The sequence below is a fragment of the Plectropomus leopardus genome, chromosome 21 (genome assembly GCF_008729295.1).
Source record: "Plectropomus leopardus isolate mb chromosome 21, YSFRI_Pleo_2.0, whole genome shotgun sequence".
Classification (NCBI taxonomy): domain Eukaryota; kingdom Metazoa; phylum Chordata; class Actinopteri; order Perciformes; family Serranidae; genus Plectropomus; species Plectropomus leopardus.
Genome location: NC_056483.1, coordinates 25,114,886 through 25,136,373, shown reverse-complemented (window position 1 = coordinate 25,136,373; position 21,488 = coordinate 25,114,886). Strand labels below are relative to the sequence as shown.

The 21,488-nt window shown below is 41.3% G+C and overlaps 1 protein-coding gene and 1 pseudogene across 1 annotated transcript in view; both read right to left on the bottom strand.

Annotated features, from left to right (window-relative positions):
* Nucleotides 1-8,705: 8,705 nt before the first annotated feature.
* On the bottom strand, nucleotides 8,706-15,110 carry LOC121961002 (annotated as a pseudogene).
* rsu1 (Ras suppressor protein 1) overlaps nucleotides 14,713-21,488 on the bottom strand; it is a 44,648-nt gene continuing 37,872 nt past the window's right edge. Inside the window, exon 9 of the mRNA XM_042510622.1 lies at nucleotides 14,713-15,330. Coding sequence (XP_042366556.1) covers nucleotides 15,228-15,330 — 103 coding nt within the window. The 3' untranslated portion in view covers nucleotides 14,713-15,227. The remainder of the gene's footprint in view (nucleotides 15,331-21,488) is intronic.

The window sequence follows — 21,488 nt, the reverse complement described above, 5'->3', positions numbered from 1 at the left end:
TGCCTAAACGTAACCACCCATGACGTTGTTGCCTAATCGTAAACAGCATAAATGACTGACAGAGTGGCACTGTGTGACAAGTTTCAACCCCCATAGACTCTCATGTTAAAATGCCGAACTTTACACAAAAAACAGTTTTGATATCAATATCTAATTTCAATATTCATGGGGGTTATTTATTTATTTTATTTTTTTTATAAGTTGCCTGTTAACATTTTATTAAGGCCCAAAGTTGCACATATTTCACAGCAAGGCAGCTTGTCTTCTTTTCCAGTGTAAGGAAATAACCCTGATGAAATCATGTGTTTTAAAGTGGAGGTGATTTTCTATAAGATGTGCCCATTCATCTGGCAGGGAGGTCTTATAAAAAATATGCATTATGGGGAATGTAGGATCCAGTGTTTAGTGTAACAAACTGTCGTAAAAAGCAGGATAAGTTGACTTCTGCTGCACAGACTTTGAGCATTCTTAAACTGTCTCCTCTGAGTCGCCCAATTTTTTAAGTGCAACACTAAATCACTGGAGTTCCATAGTTCAGAGGAGCTGTTCTGCTGGTGGAGCCTTTCATTTCCCATGACAACAGCTACAATCCAATACTGACAAGGGTCACAACAATAAGAAAAGTGTTGCTGTTGTTTACAAGATACAATAGGCTGCACATACAGTCGGATGTAGCACTGGGCCTTGGTGTGATTGTCCAGTGACAGACTCAGGCTGTCTGAAGCCTCATCCACAAAATATGCCCTCTAATGAATGATTAGAGAAAAATTACATCAAACAGTACACATTTTATGCAATTCCAAGACTGTTAAGGGATCCCAGTACACAGAAAAATTTAATTCACTGAAAAATGGTAAGGAACTTCTCTTTATTGATCAGAATACGGGGATGGCTGGGGCAAAATGCATGACCCTCCCTTCACCATAAATGAACATATTTCACAGTTTCTCGCCGATAAATGGTGTAATTTTGGAGATTTTTAAAGGAAATATGCTTTCAAAACCCAGCTGTGCTAAAATTTAGCACAACTTTGGAGCGTTATTATGCCACCTTCCTGACATGATTGGTACTTATGGATGCCTTGGCTACAGCAGCTTTTATTTGCTAACATTAGTCTGCTTAACTCCTCACCTGCAGCTCTGCCTGTCACACCTGCTGCTTCTTTGGCCTTTGTCTCTCTGCTCCTCTCAGTTTCTCCTTCTCTCTGTATGCCCACTTTTTTTTTTTTTTTTTTTTTTTGATGAAGCATTTTTGCGTGGCTAATCAGGCTGCAGTTTACTTCACATCTTTACATCAGCATCAATCTGTCACCTAACCACTGTAACAGCTGTCACATCAATCTGACGTGTATCTGTTTGCCTCAGTTGATTTTTCCATAATTCAAATAATTTTGTTATTTTATAAAATTGAACTTTGTCACTTTTGTACTAACATAGTAACAAAAAGTGGCGTCACCATGTTCCTAGATCTCAGCAGTACCAACGTCAAAAGCCACCTTGTCCCTGATCAGCTGAATGGCAGCACAGTGTTCACTTACCATATGAAGGTAGACCCAACCTTTTTTTTTTCCTAAACTTAACCACATGCTTTTGTTGACAACCCAGCATTGGTTGCCATGTGCCTTTGTTGCTGAAATATGACCATGTGCTTTTGTTGTTATCCCTGTTGGTAGCAGCAGATGTAGAGGGACACTTAGATCATGTAGAAAGAAATGAAATGTAGAAAGTCAGCTGACAAAGCGGCAACATGTGACGACTTACCGATGGAAAATTGGTGTTGGAAAAGGTCAAAGCTGTGATAAAATAAAATAAAATTCGAAAACTAAATATCATGTTTCAAAACATTTATATTATCAAGTGACATTTATTATACCGTAACAGAAACCAGCCTCATCTTTTTTTTTTCTGGTGCTGTAAAGATTGTTTAAGCTTTTTGCCTTTATTCAATAGGACAGCTTAAGTGAGAAAGGGGAAGCAAGAGGGGATGACATGCAGCAAAGGGCTGAGGTTGGAGTCAAATCTATGACAAGGACACTTTGTGAATGGGGCGCCTGCTCTGCCAGGTGAGCCACCCAGCGCCCCATGATCTTCTCTTTTTTTCAAATTAAAAAAAAAATTAAATTTGAAAATACAATTCCTCCCACACACCAAAAAATTATAGGGAAAGAACGGAAGAGATGCAGTTAGCGGTGTGTGTAAAGGCTTTGGCGATTAGGTAAAGCAGCAGCTGTATATCAGCAGCCCATCCTGCGGTGGGCAGGGTGCTTGTTTCTCTGCCCCGTGTCACCACCCTCATTAAAGTGGCACTGTGCAGCCCCCCTTAGACAATCAAGCCTGCCCTAACACACACGCCACCAATAAATCACCTCGTGAAAATCAATGGGCTTTAGTTAGCCTGGGACTCATTGTGTCCTTGGGAAGGTGTGAGATGAATTGAGATGAAGTGAGAACAAAAGAGGAACAACATCCACCCAAAGGGACGGAGGAGAAAACACAGCAGTGGCTACAGTTAGCCTGAGTGTCAGGGTGGAGCTGCTGATCGCTAGTGAGGTCACTGACTCATCTCTACTTTCTCTGAGCTCACCAATATTCATTTGGCCTAATGGTGCGTTCTGTGGTGCCGGTTATTTCAGCCCAAGCTTTGTCTCCAAGCACAAAGTGAGGAAACAATTGAAAGGCAGCAGAGGATGAGTCAGCCTGCCATTATTACTTTCTCTCAGAGATGGATGGAGGTCTTAAACTAAGGCTACCATACTGAATGCTTTTTTCTTTCCAGAAAACTTTGGAAACACTGCCCTCTGCATCTGCACAGTTTCCTAGGTTATTCTTCCTAGCCTCATGCACACGCTCCCAAAAGCAAATAAACCCATTCAGAACCCACAGTCTTTTCCAAACAAAAAAACAACAAAAAAATAATGATGAATCCCCACTCTACATTCACTAATAAATCATCATCGTCACAATATAATGAAGTAGGCCATGGTATTATGTCATCCTCCAAAATGCATAAAACACGACAAATTATAGTATGTTGTCAAAAATACATGAACAAAAACATAGTATTGAATGTCGGTCAAAAAATAACTAAAAACCACATAGTAATGTGTGTGAAAATCATTAAACAACTAAATGGTATAGTATGTCATCAGAAATCATAAAAAATGACAAAGTATGATGTCCAAAAATCATAAAAAACACAAAGTATAATATGTGTCCAAAAATCATGAAATACAACATACTATAGTTGTCAAGTCAAGTCAAGTCAGTTTTATTTATATAGCCCATTATCACAAAACATGGTTTGCCTCAGAGGGCTTTACAGTGTATGACATCCCTCTGCAATAATAGAAACAGATGCATGTCATATTACAATAATGGTAGGTGTGAAATTAGTAATTGCTCTCTATGATGATGTTGAGAGAGATGATAACAGTCTCATGCATATGTGAAAGGGAGTTGTCCAAAGGCAAGATCACAGCATCGGCGCAACCAGGACCAGATCACGATCAGGGCGAGCGGGGGGCACAGAATCAGTACAGCCACAGCACGAGCACAACCAAAGGCAGGGTCGCAGCATCAGCACAGCTATCACCACGGTCAGGCACAGTCAAGGTTACGGCCAGGATCCAGGGAAACTAGGAAACAAGGGAGCAGGAACGCTCCCGAGAGGCAACAGGATTAGCGTAGTGCAGTTCAACAGACCCAGGCTCTGTAATTGCGAGCCCCAGGTAGTGAGAGTACCACATGGCTATCACAGAGCTAAGCTAAGCTTGCACACGGCAATGCAGTTAACAGACATGCATGATTTCTGATGGTGGCATTGAGAGAAGGAAAGGAGCTCAGCGTATCAGGGGAAGTCCCCCGGCAGGTTAAACCTATGTCAGCCTAACTATGGGCTGGACCAGGCAACCTGAGCCAGCCCTAATTATAAGCTTTATCAAAGAGGAAGGTCTTAAGTCTACCCTTAAAAGTTGAAACAGTGTCTGCCTCCCTGACCGAAAATGGAAGATGGTTCCATAGGAGAGGAGCATGGTAGTATGTTGTCGAAAAATCATACAAAATGTCATAGTATAGTATGTCCTCCAAAAATCATAAAAGATGACATAGTATAGTGTGTTGTCCAAAAAATCAGACCAAACGACATAATATAGTATATCGTCTAAAAAAGTTTAAAAAATATATAGTATAGTATGTTCTCTAGGAATCATTAAAACAACAAACTATAGTATGTTGTCCAAAAGTCATGAAAAACAGAACAGTATAATTTGTCATCAAAAAAAAATCATAAAAAAACAAAATTGTATAGTATGTTTTGTCCAAAAATCATGAAAAACAACATGGCATCGTATGTTGTCCAAAAGTGCTGAAAAACAACATATCATTCAAAAATCATACTAAATGATGTCCAAAAATCTTAAAAAACAACATAGTATAGTATGGCATGGAAACATAAAAAAAACAACATATTATTGTATGTTGTCCAAAAGTCATAAAAAATGATCTAGTATAGTATGTCGTCCAAAAATCGTAAAAAATGACATAGTGTAATATGTCATCCAAAAATGTAACAAAAATGATATAGTATAGTATGTTGTCCAAAAATCATTAAAAATGACAAAATATAGTATGTTGTCCAAAAACTATAAAAAACGATAGCTGTGCTGGTGCTGTGACCCTGCCTTTGGCCGTGCTCGTGCTGTGGCTGCATTGATACTGTACTCCTGGCTCGCCCTGATCGTGTTCTTGATTTTGCCATTGCTGTGGTTGTTTCTGAAGCTATGCCTGTGTTTGTGCTTGATGCAACCTTCTACTGCAACTATTATGAGCCATGCCTATACTATCAATATACACATGGGACTCTTATCAACACCCACAATATTATCCTAAAGTGCATATAGTTATTTTACATCTGTCGTTATTGTAATATGACGTGTCTGTTTCCATTATTTGCTGTGCATCCCCCCCCCCCCCCTCTTCCCCTCTCTCTTTCTCTTTCCTTTTTGTCATAATTGTAATTTAATTGTTATTTACAACATCTATTGCACATCTGTCTGTCCTGGTAGAGGGATCCCTCATCATCCTCTGCCACTCTTCCTGAGGTTTCTTCCTTTTTTTTCCACAGTTACAGGGGTTCTTTTTCTTTTTCCTTAGGTGATGTGAGGGTCTAATGGCAGAGGGATGTGAAAACAATGACATAGTATAGTATGCTGTCCAAAGATCATAAAAACCACATAGTACTGAATGTTCAAAAATCATAAAAAACGATGGCCATCGATGAGCCGGGGGGGAGGAGGGGGATCAGCGGGAGGGCACAAGGAACTGGAAGACACCGGGTTAAAAAAACCTTCCAAATCTGATGGCACCTACAGAGATTAGCCCGAACGGAGGGTACTGCCACTTCTTCCTCCTGTGCTGGAAAAGGGGGTGGTTGATAGCCCAAAGATACCATAAAGGGGAATATACCAGTGGCTGCGTTGATGAGGGAGTTGTGGGCCAATTCAACCCAGGACAAATGTGAGCTCCAGGAGTATGGATGGTGAGCAGTAACACAACGTAGAGCCAGGTCCTGGTTGGCCCGCTCAGTCTGCCCATTTGTCTGTGGATAATATCCAGAAGAGAGGCTAGGGGTGGCACCCAGTCCCAAATTTCCTTCCAAACCTGGGAGGAGAACTGTGGACCCCAGTCAGACACTATGTCTTGAGGGATGCCGTGGCGTCTGAACACCAGAAGGTTTGCTGTCTCAGTGGCTGTAGGCAACTTATGAAATGTATGGCCTTGGAAAAAATGGTCAACAATGGTTAAAGTGGTAGTGTTACCTTTGGATGGGGGAAGGCCAGTGACAAAGTTCACTGCAATGTGAGACCAAGGGTGGCTGGGAATGGGCAGAGAGTGCCACAGGCTGGCTTGTGGTTAATGGGAGGTCTTACTGGGAGCACAAACAGAGCAGGCAGACACAAAGGTGCGGGTGTCTTGAGAGATGGAGGGCCACCAGAACCGTTGCTTTACAAAGGTGAGGGTGCGGTTAAAGCCATGGTGACAGGTGAGTTTTGAACTATGGCCCCAGGGGTGCAGCTTGAGGTCCGAGGGGTATTGCTGAGAGAGCACAGCAGCCCCAACTCCTGAATCTGAGGCATCAATCTCTACAACAAGCTGCCTTGAAGGATCTGGATGGGAGATAACTGGGGCTGATGTGAAGAGGTGCTTCAGGTGGGCAAAAGCAGCATCTGCCTTTGGGGTCCGGGAAAAGGGAGAGGATATGGAGATGAGCTGTGTTAGAGGAGCTGCCACACTGCTGTAGCTCCTAATAAACTGTCGATAGAAATAAGCAAAGCCCAGGAATCGCTGCAATTGCTTCAATGTTGTGGGCTTGGGCCTCTCCACCACAGCCTGAACTTTAGCTGATTCTGTCTTCACCTGCCCCTGTTCAATGATAAAGCCCAGAAAACTCACAGATGATATGTGGAAATCACATTTTTTTTGCTTTGACAAAAGGCTTATTTTCCAGCAGTTACTGTCGTACTAACCTGACATACTTGACATGTTCTTCCATGGTTTGGGAGTAGATGAGTATGTCATCCAGGTAGACGAAGATAAAGCGGTTTAACATGTCACGGAGAACATTATTGACCAGAGCTTGAAAGACTGCCAGGGCACTGGTGCGGCCAAAGGGCATATCTAAATACTCGAAATGGCCAAGGGGGGTGTTAAAGGCGGTCTTTCATTCGTCACCCTTCCAAATCAGAATGAGATGGTAGGCGTTGCGGAGATCTAACTTAGAATACACTGTGGTTTTATGCAGGGGCTCAAAGGCTGAGTCAATAAGGGGGAGAAGATATTTGTATTTGATGGTGATGTCATTGAGGCCTCCATAGTCAATGCAGGGGTGTAAGGTGTGATCCTTTTTCTCAACAAAGAAAAAAACAGCACCGACAGGAGATGAGAAGGGACGAATCAACCCTGCTGTCAGCGAGTCATGAAGACGGGATACATTATACAGACAGCTGGTGGGTAAGGGGGCGCCAGGAAGTAAACCAATGGCACAGTCGTATGGTCTGTGTGGGAACAAGGAAAGGACAGAGTGTTTTACTGAAAACCTCACCTAAGTCATGATACACTGAGGGCACAGATGACAAATCAGGGGGCTCAGAGGTAGGCTCAGCAGTTACTTCACCAGGGGCCAGAGCTGACTGAAGACAGGGCGAATGGCAGAAAGCACTATTACTGAGCCAGTGGACCAGTCGATGTGGGGGTTATGGAGTTTCAGCCACGACTGGCCTAACACAACAGGAGCATGAGGAGAAGAAAATAATAAGGAGTTGAATGGTCTCTCTGTGATTACCTGATAGGATGAGGTTTACAGTCCCTGTGCAATGTGTTATTTGAGCCAGGAGCTTTCCATCCAGGGCACTGACCTCCTTAGGCGAGGGAAGAGCTTCCACAGGGTTCCCAGCCTGGGCTACAAGGGTACAGTCAATGAAGTTGTTATCTGCACCTTAATCCACCAAAGCAAGGAGAGGAGTAGAATCCCTGTGCCAGAGAAGAGAAACATTAAACTGTAAGCAGGAATGAGGGGATGAGGAAGAGGTAGAAGTGTGGCTCACCAGGAACCCTCCAGTTACTGATGAGCCTCCTCTTTTGGTCGGAGGGAGCAGGAGGCCAGAAAATGACTGGCCTGGCAACAGTAGATGCACATCCGGTGGGGCTGTGCATCTATTGTTGCCAGGCCAGTCATTTTCTACATTGGCGTCGTCCTACGTTAGAGACAGGCCCTGCCTATTTGCATGGGCTCCTCCGAGAAGGCAGGGGGCAAGAAACTAGGGGGAGTACTGGAGATACTCAGACTGTCAGGGTGGATCCAGGGAGAAGGGCGGGGCTGGGAGTGTGCAGTGGGGGCTTGCAGGTGACCTGACCTCTCCCTATGACATTCTCTGAACCAATTATCCAAGCGATAGAGAGGGAAATTAGGGAATCTAAACTGTCTGCCTCATCTCTGGCTGCTAGCTCATCTTTAATATAGTCTGCTAACCCCTGGACAAAAGCTCCCTGCAAAACAACTTCATCCCACCTGCTCTCTGCTGCAAGTATCCTGAACTCAATCGCATATTCAGCTACAGACAAAGATCCCTGATGGAGAGAGAGGAGCCATATAGCGGCCCCTTTCCCCTGAACAGGATGGTCGAAAACTTTTCTCATTTTAAACACAAAGGACGAGAATGAATTACAAACATGTGATTCTCTCTCCCATAAAGCTGAAGCCCGCTGTGAAGCTTTCCCAGTAAGTAATCCCGTAATAAATGCAATGCGTGACTTATCTAATAGGTAAGTAGCAGGCTGCTACTCGAACACAAGGGAACAGTGAGGAAGGAACTGCCCGCAAGCCCCCAAATCTCCAGCGTAGCGTTCAGGTGTAGGAATGAAGGGCTCCCGAGCAGGAGGGGCTTGAGTGGAGGGCAGGGCTGGTATAGTTGATGCTGGTAGATTGCTGGCAAGAGATGCAACAGTGTCCCCCGCAGAGGAGGCAGAGAGGAGAGAGGAGACCTGATCCATTTGGCCACTTAGTTGCGAAATGCTGCTGCTGAGTCCATGCAGAGTATCAATCAACTCAAGGAGAACTGTGTCATGATGGCCAACTAATGCACCCTGGGAGGCTAGAGCTTGACGGAGTGTCTCCAAATCTGCTGGGTCCATGGTGGCCAGATTGTTCTGTTAGGGTTTGAATACTGTAAGACCCAAAGCAGGCTTGAACACCGATGGTAAAGATGACAGTGTGATGTTGGAGGCAGGGGCAGGCAGGTCTGGTGAGAGGATGAGGAGTTGGGATGTTGTCGTCAAATAATCATAAAAAATGACACAGTGTTGTATGTTGTCCAAAAATCATAAAAATGTAATAGTATAGTATGTTGTCCAGAAATCATAAGAAACAACATAGTATAGAATGGCATGGAAACATCATAAAAAACGACATAGTACAGTATGTTGTATATATATGTATATGTATATGTATATGTATATGTATGTTGTCCAAAAACCCTAAAAAATTACCTAGTATAGTGTGTCGTCCAAAAATAATGATATATAACACATTATAGTGTGTTGTCCAAAAATCATGAAAATTGACCTAGTATAGTTGTCATCTAAAAATTAAAAAAAAAAACTGACATAGTATAGAATGGCATGGAAACATCATAGAAAACGTCATAGTACAGTATGTTGTCCAAAAGTCATTAAAAAACTGACATAGTATAGTATGTTGTCCAAAATCATCAAAAACATAGTGGGGCGTTGGGTGCCTCAGGGGATAAAGCAGGTGTCCCATATATGAAGGCAGTGTCCTTGCTGCAGTGGCTGTGGGTTCTTTCTGGCTTGCGGCCCTTTGCTGCATGTCATCCCCTCTCTCTCCCCGTTTCACGCTAGCAATTTCCTGTCCTATCAAATAAAGGCAAAAATGCCAAAAAAAATCCTAAAAAACAATACAGTATAGTATATTGTTAAAAAATCATCAAAAACAATGTCATGCCAAAATCATAAAAAAACAAGATAGTATAGGATGTCATACATAAATCGTAAAAAAAAGTCATAGTATAGTGTCATCGAAAAATCATAGAAAATGACATGGTATAGCATGTCGTCCAAAAATCATTAAAAACACCATAGTACAGTATGTCCTCCAAAAATCATAACAACAATGTACAGTATGCCATTCAAAAATAATAAAATACCCATAAAATAATAATTTGGTGACACAATCTTGACAGGAAACGATGCAATGTAAAAAATCTTTCACTTTCTGTGACACTATCCCTGCTTGTTTGTTCATCTTGCACAGTGCTCTGCACCTCGACAGACTTCTCTCCTAGGTGTCACCACCCCCTCCACCTCCAGATGACAGTCAGCTCATATACTACATCACTTTGGAAACACTGATAAGATTTGAATGAAATATCCAAATGTAACATATTAATGGTCTGCAGAAATGTTAAAGGCCAACATTATCTTCTATAGACCGGGCCCAGAGCTACAGTAGAGGAGGGTTGCAGTTAGCCTGCATTGCTTGAAAGTTATTTTGTCCATTGAAGTTCCACCATGAATCAGCCTGCTGACATTTGTGTGGCTGCTGTGTGTGTTCTTGACAGGACGGCAGGTTCTGTGACAAGTAAAGGAACACCCATGTGTCTGATATTTCATATTTGGTGTTAGTTTAACCCTTTGATTGCAATTTAATACTACACACATGCGCATCACTGTGCACAAAATTTTCAAAATCAGGCTTTGAAAAAAAAAAAATTATATAAGTATGTATTTCTACTGTCTAAAGCCAGGCTTTACTAAACAGCTGAATTTGCCTTTTCAGAGGTTGTGATTCACTTTTTTTATTAAAAAAAGGATGAATATTCACTGTTGTAAATGCCATATGTTTTGTGTATATCTATTTTTATATTTGTTATATATGTACGTATTTTTATTCCATTACATGTTTGATTAAAAACACATATCAGTGTGTTTTTTTTTCAATATTTCCGAGTTTTACCGTAAATGTAAATATCTTGAAAACATACGTGAAAACAATACTAGCACTGATAATACAACTAATCCCATGGTCACAAATTGATATATGCTGGGAAAGTAACATTTTGCATTCTAACAGTAAATGATTTGTAAATTTGATTTTTAGTTTTTGTTTTACCATGAACGGCCAAAGCAGAAAACAAATTAGGTCCATTCTTGTAACATACATCATCTTGTGATGCACCTGGATTAATAAAGCCCCAGCTTGTGTCCAGGTAGCACTACCCTACCCAGAGCTCTCCTCTCCTGATCCACTGCCACTCTGATGCAACTTCTGCTGCCTCTGTGGCAGACTTAATGGACCTTCACCTACTGGCCCCCGTGATGCCCAGCATTTTAAAGGCCCTGCAGAGGGACTGGCTGGTAAACCCTCTGCATCCCACCTCAATAGGCTCACACCTTGCACGGCACCCGTTACTTCGGCACTCCTCCATCATCTCGGTGTACTTTGTCCTCTTCCTCTCGTTGGTCCTGGCAGCTGCTGTATGTTTCTCCCAGGCCCCCAGGAAGTGTGCCACCCTCTGAAGCAAAATTTACATGTGGAACTACAGCATCACGTGATGCACACTGGCCCAGAAAGACTTTTCCCCATTTGCTTAACGTTGGGAAAGAGACCTCCCTAAATCACTATATATATTTTTTTGAGACAAAATAATATTAAAAAAGCAATATTACATGGCACCACCTTTTATTATATTTTTGTGGGCACAACACATTTTGATTCTGTTAATTTGATTTCTCCAGTCGGGATTATGATATGATTCCCTGATAAGTTGTATGTATAGGTGTGTGTGTGTAGAGAGATAAATATACCATTATCTGATTATCACGTAAATATTAAAACCGACAGCACCGCTGTCGTTATACCGCTGATTAGCTGCTGTTGCTAATAAGCTAAGCTACTACGAGAGGAATGCCTTTGAATGAGTGCCGTTCGCTTGACTAGGTTAATTTGTGTGAGCGAGCCAGTGAGTCGGAGTCAATGCTCGGGTACACTCGGGCGCACTCGGCCGTGTTCGTCTGTCGTTAATCACTTCTACGCATGCTCTATGGGCCAGTAGAATTTTACACTTTTATAAACCCGGAAAAATATTTTTTTCTGCTTCATGAGCAGCTCTCATAGGAATGAATGAGGCACCGCCCCCACGGCTATATCCAGATTTATAATAGATCCATGGTTTCTCCCCAGCCCTGATGAAAGCAATGTTCTTCTTCTCTGGGTGGAGGCCCTTGCAATGGTTAATTCCACTGCAGATGGTGTCCGCTATGGATGTTGTTACAAACCCAGCTCACAATGGGAAAAAGGGAAGTAACACACAAACAATCGTTGGAGAGGACTGTGAATTAAGGTGTATTCATTTTAAAAGACAAATGGATAATAATGACAAAACAGATAAGGGCCGCCAGGTGCTGTCAAAACAATGAAACAAATAGAACAAAAAGCGGACTCCTTAAAGCCAAATGGAGCTGACTATCTAAAGACTACAGTGACAATAACTCAAAACAAAACCTAACTAACTACTCTGGTGAATCGGTGAAAAACAGAAAGACAAATGACCAGCACCCCTGAACCTAGTGAGACTAAAAAGTGTCAAAACCTATAGTGAGTGTAAAAATCAGTGTTTTAAGCTTACCCTGGCCCAAATCTGGGACAAGCACAGGAGTCAAAACTTACACACTAGTCACACACAATGATTTTACAAAGAGGTGATACAAGTGGCATCTGCCACCATTAGCAGAGCACATCTGATTTATATAACAGCTGTCACTCCCGGATTGGTGGAGCCCTGCACCAACCAGCCGCACCAATCACCAGCTGCTGGGGATCCGTTTGGGGCCGGAAGGACACGCCCCTTGGAGACCTGACTGATGTAACTCAAAGGACCATAAGACACACACATACACCCACATACAGCGGGAGGAGAGGATTAGGGCTCATGGCTCAGGGCCGTAACAATGTAAGGACTTGGTCATGGCACCAATGGTACCGCCCCTCGCCAAGGGCTTTCGGACAGCAGCTGAGGATATGCTCCATGGTCCCTCTCTTCAGGCACAGAGGGCAAGCTGGTGAGTCCACCTTCCCTCAGCAGAATAGGTTGGATGGGCTTGGTAGAACATCGTAGAAAGCCTGGATTAAGAGAGTCCATGAGACTTTGCACTCTATCGCTTGCTCCCATCTTATCCAGGCTTCCTGCATTCCTACCATCCTGCTGGCTCGCTCCTCGTCCACTGATGCTCACACCTATTCCTACTTCTCCTGCGCCTTGTCGTAGCGGGGTTCTCTGCTGCTACCCAGTCAAGCCCTTCAACGAGCCACTGTCCTCACCAACACCCTTTGCTTTCGTCATGACTCAATGACATCCACGGCCTCTGCTGCCCTCCACTTCCATCCTGTCCTGACCTTGATCCCAGCCTGAGAGACTTTTGGGTCACAAGACTCTTGCTACTGCAGGACCTCCCTGGTATGGGTCACCATGAACTCTTCCTTCAGGCTGCTGATTGGGAGCTTCAGCATGTTGTTCTGTCCGTACAGGGCAATGCTATTTAGGCTCCAAGATAGTCCCAGCCACTTTCTAAGAAACTTGCTGACAGTCCTCTCAAAGCCTTCAACAGTGGAGATCGGGACCTCATAGACCAAGAGGGGCCAAAGCATCTGTGGGAGGATTCCATGTTGGTACAGTTGATCCAAGCCTTGAACTTGCCAGGAAGCCCTGACTTATCCACTGCCGCTAGCTAGGCTTCCAGCTCTTGGTTGGTTGCTTGGAAGGATGCTGCGTCTCTCAGGCTGCAATCAAATACCTTCCCCAGGCTCTTCACTGGTTTCTCGGTGATGGATGGTATCTGGGTGCTACCTAGTGCACAGTGGTACTTGTCGATGGTCTTTCCCTTCAGCACTAGCGACCGAGACGTCACCGGCTCGAAACCCAACTGTTTTGTAGAGGCCTATATTTAAAAAAAAAAAAAAAACAAACAAACCAGAAGACAAACTAGGAGGTCTATTAAAAAAACTTAATTATCACAGCTCCAAGGACATAAACAATTCAAAGAAATGATTTTCCATTGCTTTTTCTCAGTTAGGACTTTGAAGGGATATTCAAACCCCAAACCTGACTGCAGATGTTTATATCGTTTATTTCTCTGAAATGAACAACACAAGAGAAGACATGTTTTTGATACTTTTATTTAAAGTTTTCAATACAGTGAGCACAATCAGCTTGCAGTATACTTTGGCCTGTGATAAAAGCATGATACATTTTAAAAATGGATTATATTCACTCAGTTTTGCATTGGGCTAAAATGTGATGGACACTTGGTGCAGCTTTGAAAATAACTAAAAGATGATGTGGAACTTAAAAAGGAAGTGAGTGTCAGAGGTCAGTGGAATGAACACTGTTAACTGCAGGTGTCACAGATGTCCTCTTACAAATAATATTAATAATAATAATAATTGTATTTAAAGAAGTTCATTAAACATGAAAAAAAAATACACATGTAAAAACAGAAACTCGTAGACTGACTGAATGTTAATTTGCACTTATTCTATTGCAGATATCTCAGGCTGTTTGTTTTGAGAATGGATGAATGTTTTCAGCATGTTCTTTTACATGTTTAGTATTCTGATTCTGATTCTGATACTCCTTACACTAAAAGAAGGGAAAAACAGTTAAAGATGTTGTTATTTAGTGTCACTATGCACTGGTTTTATTGGTGCGGTCCACCTGAGATCAAATGGAGCAGTATGAAGCCCATTAACTAAAATTGAAAAGAAGAATTAAAAAGAGTTGACAGCCGTCCGTTACACTACTGTTGTCAATCATCTCCGTGGCTTAAGAATACTCACCCCACCAGAGCCTCAAATGTCAACAACGTCACAACTTTTTTTGTTTAAACAATTTAGTCTTACTTAAATATGGGCTACTCATATTTCTCTTTGACAACAGGGAAAATAAAACTTGTAAAAGCTGATGGGCTGCTACTCTGGCAAGTGCCTGTGCACGTCTCTGGGTTGGATGCTGAACTGCATTAGTCAGACAGGCTGAAAGCTGAAATACATTGCTAGAAAAGCTGGAGGATGACTTTCCTGAAAAGGTTGCAAGAGGAAATGTGTTATATTGATATCAGTCAGATGAAGTACGTTGTTTTAGAACAAAAACAGCATTTCTAATGAAGATCTGAAGCTGAAATGTAGTGACTGAGAGGAAGAGGGCTGAACGACCTCACAAAGCTGAACGAAGGTCAAAACCTTTTTCAGATCTTGTAAAAAAGCACAGGAAAAAAAGTGGTCATATGACACACTTAAAGCAGTAAATTACACACCCATTATAAACTTAGAAATAAAACATAAAATTTGAGTTTTGGAAAATGTAACATATATTCGAAAACTGAACACTAGTTTAACAGTTAAAGGCTTGTAACCTGTTTAAGGTTTAAATTAAGTCTGTAACTTCAGAGTGGAGTGGCTCTGAAGATAATTTGAAGATGGTTATTAGGCACAGTGGAATACAGTTCAATACGTATTATTTAACATTACATATTCAGAAACATAATTCATACATTTCAATGTAATACAAAATGTTTATAAAAAAGAAAGAGAAGAAAAAAGGCACATGCAGTGTGTTTGACGGGTTGAGCGAGCGTTCATCTCCATCCTCTGTTTTCTCTTCATTTGTTCTTGGCGGCGAGCGGTTTGCGGCTGATCTTCTTACTCTTATCATTGCTCTTCTTTGGAGGCTCTGGGTTGGCCTGCATGTGTCTGCCATAGAGACTGAGGAGGACAGGAGGAGAGAGACAGGAGAGACTTCTTTAGGTATGCACAGAGATTCTTAGCAGGATGTTATAATATGATACAAATTTGAGAATCCAGACCAAATTCTATGAAATTGGGTCAGTAGGCTTTTTGGACAATCTCGTTTTGAGAAGGAGGGTTCATTCACATTTTTTACCAATACATTTCCACAACAGTTATTTTTTACTGCAGATTTTTAAAGAAAACTTTTTTTTTTTTCAAATTATTTTCGATTTCTTTTTACGATTATTAAAGGATTGGGTTTTTTTGCCATAAAAAAAGAAATGTTGCATTTTTTTCTTTAATTTGTTTTTTTACTTTATTTTTTGTTGTTGCAATTTTTTAAATAATAAAATGTGGTGATTTTGTTTTTTTGGAACTTTTTTTGTCAAAAAGATTTATGATTTTTAAAGAAAACATACCTTCTGGAAGCAATGCTTTTTGAAAAAAAACACTAAACATAACATCATTTATCACAGTCTGGAACTGTAAAAACAGAAATTATTGTTGGATTTTCACATTTCAGACAGTCCTTGATCACATTTTTTTTTTTTTTAAGATATTATTTTTTGGGCTCTTATTGCCTTTAATTGACAGGACAGTGTGAGCATGAAAGGGGTAGAGAGAGAGAGGGGGACATGCAGCAAACGGCCGAGGCTGGACTTGAACCTGCGGCCGCTGCGATGAGGACACAGCCTCTGCACATGGGGCACCACTCTATCCACTGAGCCACCAGCGCCCCATCACATCATGTGTTAATGTACAAAATTTCATGACTCTTCCAAAACAATCAGGGTGTATTTAGTTTTCCAACACTTTTCCAGCTTGGAAATTTCCTATTTGCAAATTCTACGCCTTTTCAAGGTTTTTCAGGGCTGTATGACAGCTGGAGAAGAGTTTCAGAGAGCTTCCTAGACAAACCAAAGACTGGATGTTCTGTCACTGACGTACAGTCATTCGAGGGCAAACATCAGCTTTGAGGTGATCAGTAGGTACTTTCAGTGATATTGTCTAATAAATTAAAATCATACCATCTATAGAAATCTCACAGCCCAACTCCCCCCTCTGTCTGTCCTTGTGTCTGTATTTTCCAAACACTCAGAACAGCTGCTGCTGTTTGAATTTACAGACAACTCTTTCAGAGTCACTGAGCAGGTCTGATCAATGGCAGAGCAGGCACTTAATGTATTCATCAATGTAACCACTCAAATAAAGCCATGCAGACAAAACACTGAATGGCTGCTTATGTGTTTAGGTGTGATCAGGCAAAAGCATCAGCATAATGCTTTCTTTTTTTCACTGGCTATCCTCTCTGGTTCCTCCCATCACCCACTGGCACTGCCACAGTGAACCAAAGATTTGGCTGAGCAGCTGCAGTTGTCTTAGAGTGGTCAACAACATTACTGGCACACAAACACAGTGTGATCCTCAGCAGCCAAATATGGCAGACACTTTAATTGGAACAAATACACAAACACCAAATATTCACACAGCGTACACATGGTCATCAGCAGTGGACGCACACGCAGCTGCGGAGAGGAGACACTCGGTAATCATCATCAACATTCACTACGCTCCACTTATTAGTGTCTAATACTGCTGAGTAGTGGACAAGTGGACAGTGCCTCCCCCAACACACACACACACACACACACACACACACACACACACACACACACACAACCTCTGTCTGTCACTTTCTCTTTCCCATGGGTGTCTCTTGCTCACAAGCGAGAGAGCTCATTGGAGTGGAAAAGACTTTTTCTTCAGCTCAATCTCTGTGTGCTTTCCCCTACAGCCTTTTAATAATTGTGCCTTGGATTTTCCTCTTTATTCATGCTTTGCGTATGTTAAAAACAAGCTCACTCAAAAGTGGCAAATTTTGGAGCGTACCAGTGATGCGACTGACCAGGATGCACCAATCAGATCAGACAATAATCAGCCAATAGACTGATTTCATAGATCATTGGTGGGAGGACTTTGTTGCTAATTTTATTCATAAGCAATTTCGAAGTGATAGTTTTGGTGATTATTTTTCATTACATTCCTGTCTTAGTTCACAGTTTTTAGTAGACATGATGGGATTTGGTGAAATTAACATCGATTAATTTCTGTAGTTTTGTTTAGAACAGACCTTAGCTACACTGTTTGCGCGTTGAATAGAATGGAAATGTAAACACTGTTGAAATAATTTCCAATTTCACTCCTGAACATCAGTGTACTAGTTATGAGGAGCGCTACAGAGTCTGTAAAAACAGCTTTAGAATTTCTTAAGTGGCTCTGAAGGAGCTTTGTCAAGATAGCCCTGATGATATCATTGATATCAACCCGGGTATCTCAGATTGGGCATGGAGGCTACCAATTTAGAAACCAAAGTTTGAGTTACAAACTTGGGGAGAGCAGCACCAGATAGCCCACCGAAAGCAGCAGTCAAAGTCTCCACTAAAACTTATACCCTGGAGGCTTGGAGGGCTGCCTCACAAATGTTTTATCTTGCTCTTTAGCAGAGTGAGGCTACTGTGGTCAGCTCTGACTGAAGGTGCTTACAAAAGATGCCAACTGTCACCATATTAAAACTATGTCCACACACATTTCTTAAACCGCCCCAGCAACAGTCTTCAATCCAATCACTGTCCATCCACATGCTCAGTATATTCAAAATGCTAAGATCACCACCTAGAGAGGGGTGGAGGAATACACAGTAGAAGTGGAAGATACTATAGTATATTATAGAAAATAGTATAGTATGATATGGTATGGTATAGTATGGTATAGTATAGTATATAGTATTGTATAGCATAGTGTCGCATAAAATAGTATGGTATTGAGTAATACAGTGGAGTATTGAATAGTACAGTATATTTTAGTAAATTGCAGTACATTGCAGTATAGTATAGTATAGTATAGTAGTATAGTATAGTATAGTATAGTATAATGTGCATTAATATTGTATAACATTTAAAAGTATAGTATAGTACCGTAAAGTATAGCTTAGAGTAGTACAGTATAGTGAAGCATTTTAATGTAGTAAAACATTTTAAAGTATATTACAGTACAGTACAGTAAAGTATAGTTTAGTGTTGTGTAGTATAGTATAGTAAAGTATAGTATGATATAATATAGTATAACATTTTAAAGTATGGTATAACAAGGTAAAGCATAGTATAGTGTAGTACAGCAAGGTATTGTCTAGTATAGTAGAATACACTAAACTCTATATAAAGTGTGTATCTTCCTTGAAGAGCAGGTGTGTCAGTGTATCAGAGGCAGCTGTGTCTGCTGACACCTGTTTTTCTCACTGCAGCCTCTAAGTTCTGCTGCCAAGAGGAAAGTTCAAAGAAGAACCTCAAACATCCCTTTCACAACCTGCATGATGTTACAGACACTAGGGCCATGCCTTTCTACAGATATGCACGCGCACACACACACACACACACACACACACACACACACACACACACACACACACACACACACACACACACACACACACACACACACACACACACACACTGAGGATGCGCATATACATATCCGCAGTGGTTGAACTGTCAGTCTACGACTGAAGTGTCTTGTGTTCTCTCCTCTTTCTGCCTCCATCCCATGTCACACTTTCAACTGGGAATTAAATCCTGCCAAACCCCATAATATCTGCTGCCCATCAAAACCACAACAGGCCTACAGCACAGACGGAGACAGAGACAGAGACAGAGACGGGGAGAGACAGAGAGACAGCCAGCAGACGTTGAGTTTTGGAGAGCTGGTTTGATGAGTGGCTGTCTTCTCTGAGTTCATGCAGTCAGACCGTTCACCTTTGATAAGCTCACCACAGGTGCTCTCCCACTCTGTCTCACACTTACATTACTGTCAGCTGCTGTGGGTTATTACCCACAGTCTGACTGTGGAGATGTCTGCCTGTTTGCACTTAAAGACCCCCCCAACCCACCTCCCCATTTTGAGGTCTCCAGTCTGCAGGGATACATATTTGACAGAGAGAGGTTGAGACTCTGCAGAGCCTCTTGTCCAGTCAGCTGGGCTGCAGAGTCCCAGAAGACAGTGTGGGACAGGGGAGGCGTTGCAGGCTGCTCCTGGGAGTGTCTGGTAGCAACTGGGCTTTGGGACAGTTAACAGTTTTTGGGGATATCAAAGTGATTCTGCCTGTCGGCGGGATGGTCCACAACTTTGGTCCTGACTGAAATATCACAACAACTTACTAGTCTGTGTGTATGTACAGTATGCCTGTCCTTCAGTTTTCTTGACAACTGTTCATCTGAACATCTTCTCAAATGTGTTGTGAAGGGCCACACTTACAGGCGGGCTGAAAAACCAGCTATCATGGAGTGGTGAACTAATGAGTCCTAAAACGTTTATAACCTTTATAATATTTTATAATATTTCTCCAATTGTGTTTTAAAGTGTTTTTACAATGAAGTTGAACAATTCGGGGTGGTGATGTTTAAGTCGTGCAACCACGCTGTAGTTCGTGTATAGCCTAACAATAGCTTTTTGCTTCTGGCGGTTTTTATTTATGCTTCAAAACAAACAAAAGTGGTGTTCATGTATGAAGATTATCATGCTAAACAAAACGTGCAAGTATCATAAATTTTTGGCAATATTTGAAAATCCCACTCAGAAATCTCATAAGGTTTTTGACAAGGGAACAAGTGTGATGCTAAGTTCCTGGTTGGCCTACAAATATAAGTCATCCCTTCACCACTCTATAGAGAAGGGTGAGACATGATTCTGTTTAAATACAGACAATTACCATTTTCCTGGAAGACAGTCATAGTGTTGCATTCAATTGTTCACATAAAGGGTCTTTTCCAAACTGGACCGGGCCCACTCCCACTTTATCTCTGAGAATAATGCCATCTGTAGTCACCTTCACAGCTGAGTGCAGCTCCTCCATCAGGGTGGAGGCTGTAACTACAGCAGCAAGCTTTGGGACAAACTTCCCTCTCTGCAGCCGAAAAAGGAGCTTTAGTAATTTTGGTAACTATTGATAAAAATAAAACTAATTCCCATTTTGTGTTCTTCATGTGTATTTTGTAACACTTTTATTTGATCTGTAGGCTATTACTGCCATTTGCCAGAATTTTGGTAGGCTATTTCATCCTTTTGCCATTAAAATAAATACACGGATTGGTAAATATATCAGTAAATGAAAACAAACAAACAAATAATGATAATAAAAAATTAACCAATAGAGTTTTTCATGTTAATGTTAATGTTATAATGTTATAAGCTGCTCATTTTTTCAATAGTTCCTCCAACACTTAACAATAAAATGAATGAATAAATAAATAAATTACGACTAATAACAATAACCAATCAATTAAAAAACAAAAAATAATAATAATAACCCATGCCAGTAGGAATAAATACAATTTAGAAAATATAAGTAATAAACACAGAAATAATAGTAATAATAAAAGAATTAAACACGATGACGACAGAATAAAAGAATAAATCCAAAGACAAATTAAAATCGCTGAATAAAACTGACGAAAACACAACACGACAGCCATTTTCTAGAGACTAGAGAAGGGTATATTTGATCCCAAATACAATGTAACCTTTAAAATATTAATGCCTGTATGACAATATGAAATGTCTATTTCAGTTTGAGCAGTTTATAGCTGCACAATGCTTTATTTGTAAGGAGCGTCTTCCATGAGGACAGATAACAGAGCTGCTGGACCACATCAGGTCTGTGCTGACTGATTGTGTACGCTCCCTTTAAGAAAAGCAAGATTATTCATTGAGTCAATAAGTGGCCAATGCAGCACACTGGCTGCTGTCATAACAAGCTACTGTTAGCATAATTGTGGGTTCTTAGCATTGATGGATGAGCGGAGGAAAGAAGGATGTGAAGAAAGGAGGGGGGTGGAGGAGGAGAGTGATCAGTCAGTGTGTCATAAAGGAAAAATAAATCAATGTGAAGAGGGGAGAATAATGCAGCCTAATTGATGATGGAGTGTCCACTCACAATAATAATAAAAATAGCAGGCTGCTGATGTGTATTAATGTTTTTTTAATCATTTCTTTTCACCAGTTGTATGTTTAGTATGTGTTACTGTGATGTTAAGTCAAACTCTGACAGCTGGAGACTGACATGTAACATCAACACAATACTG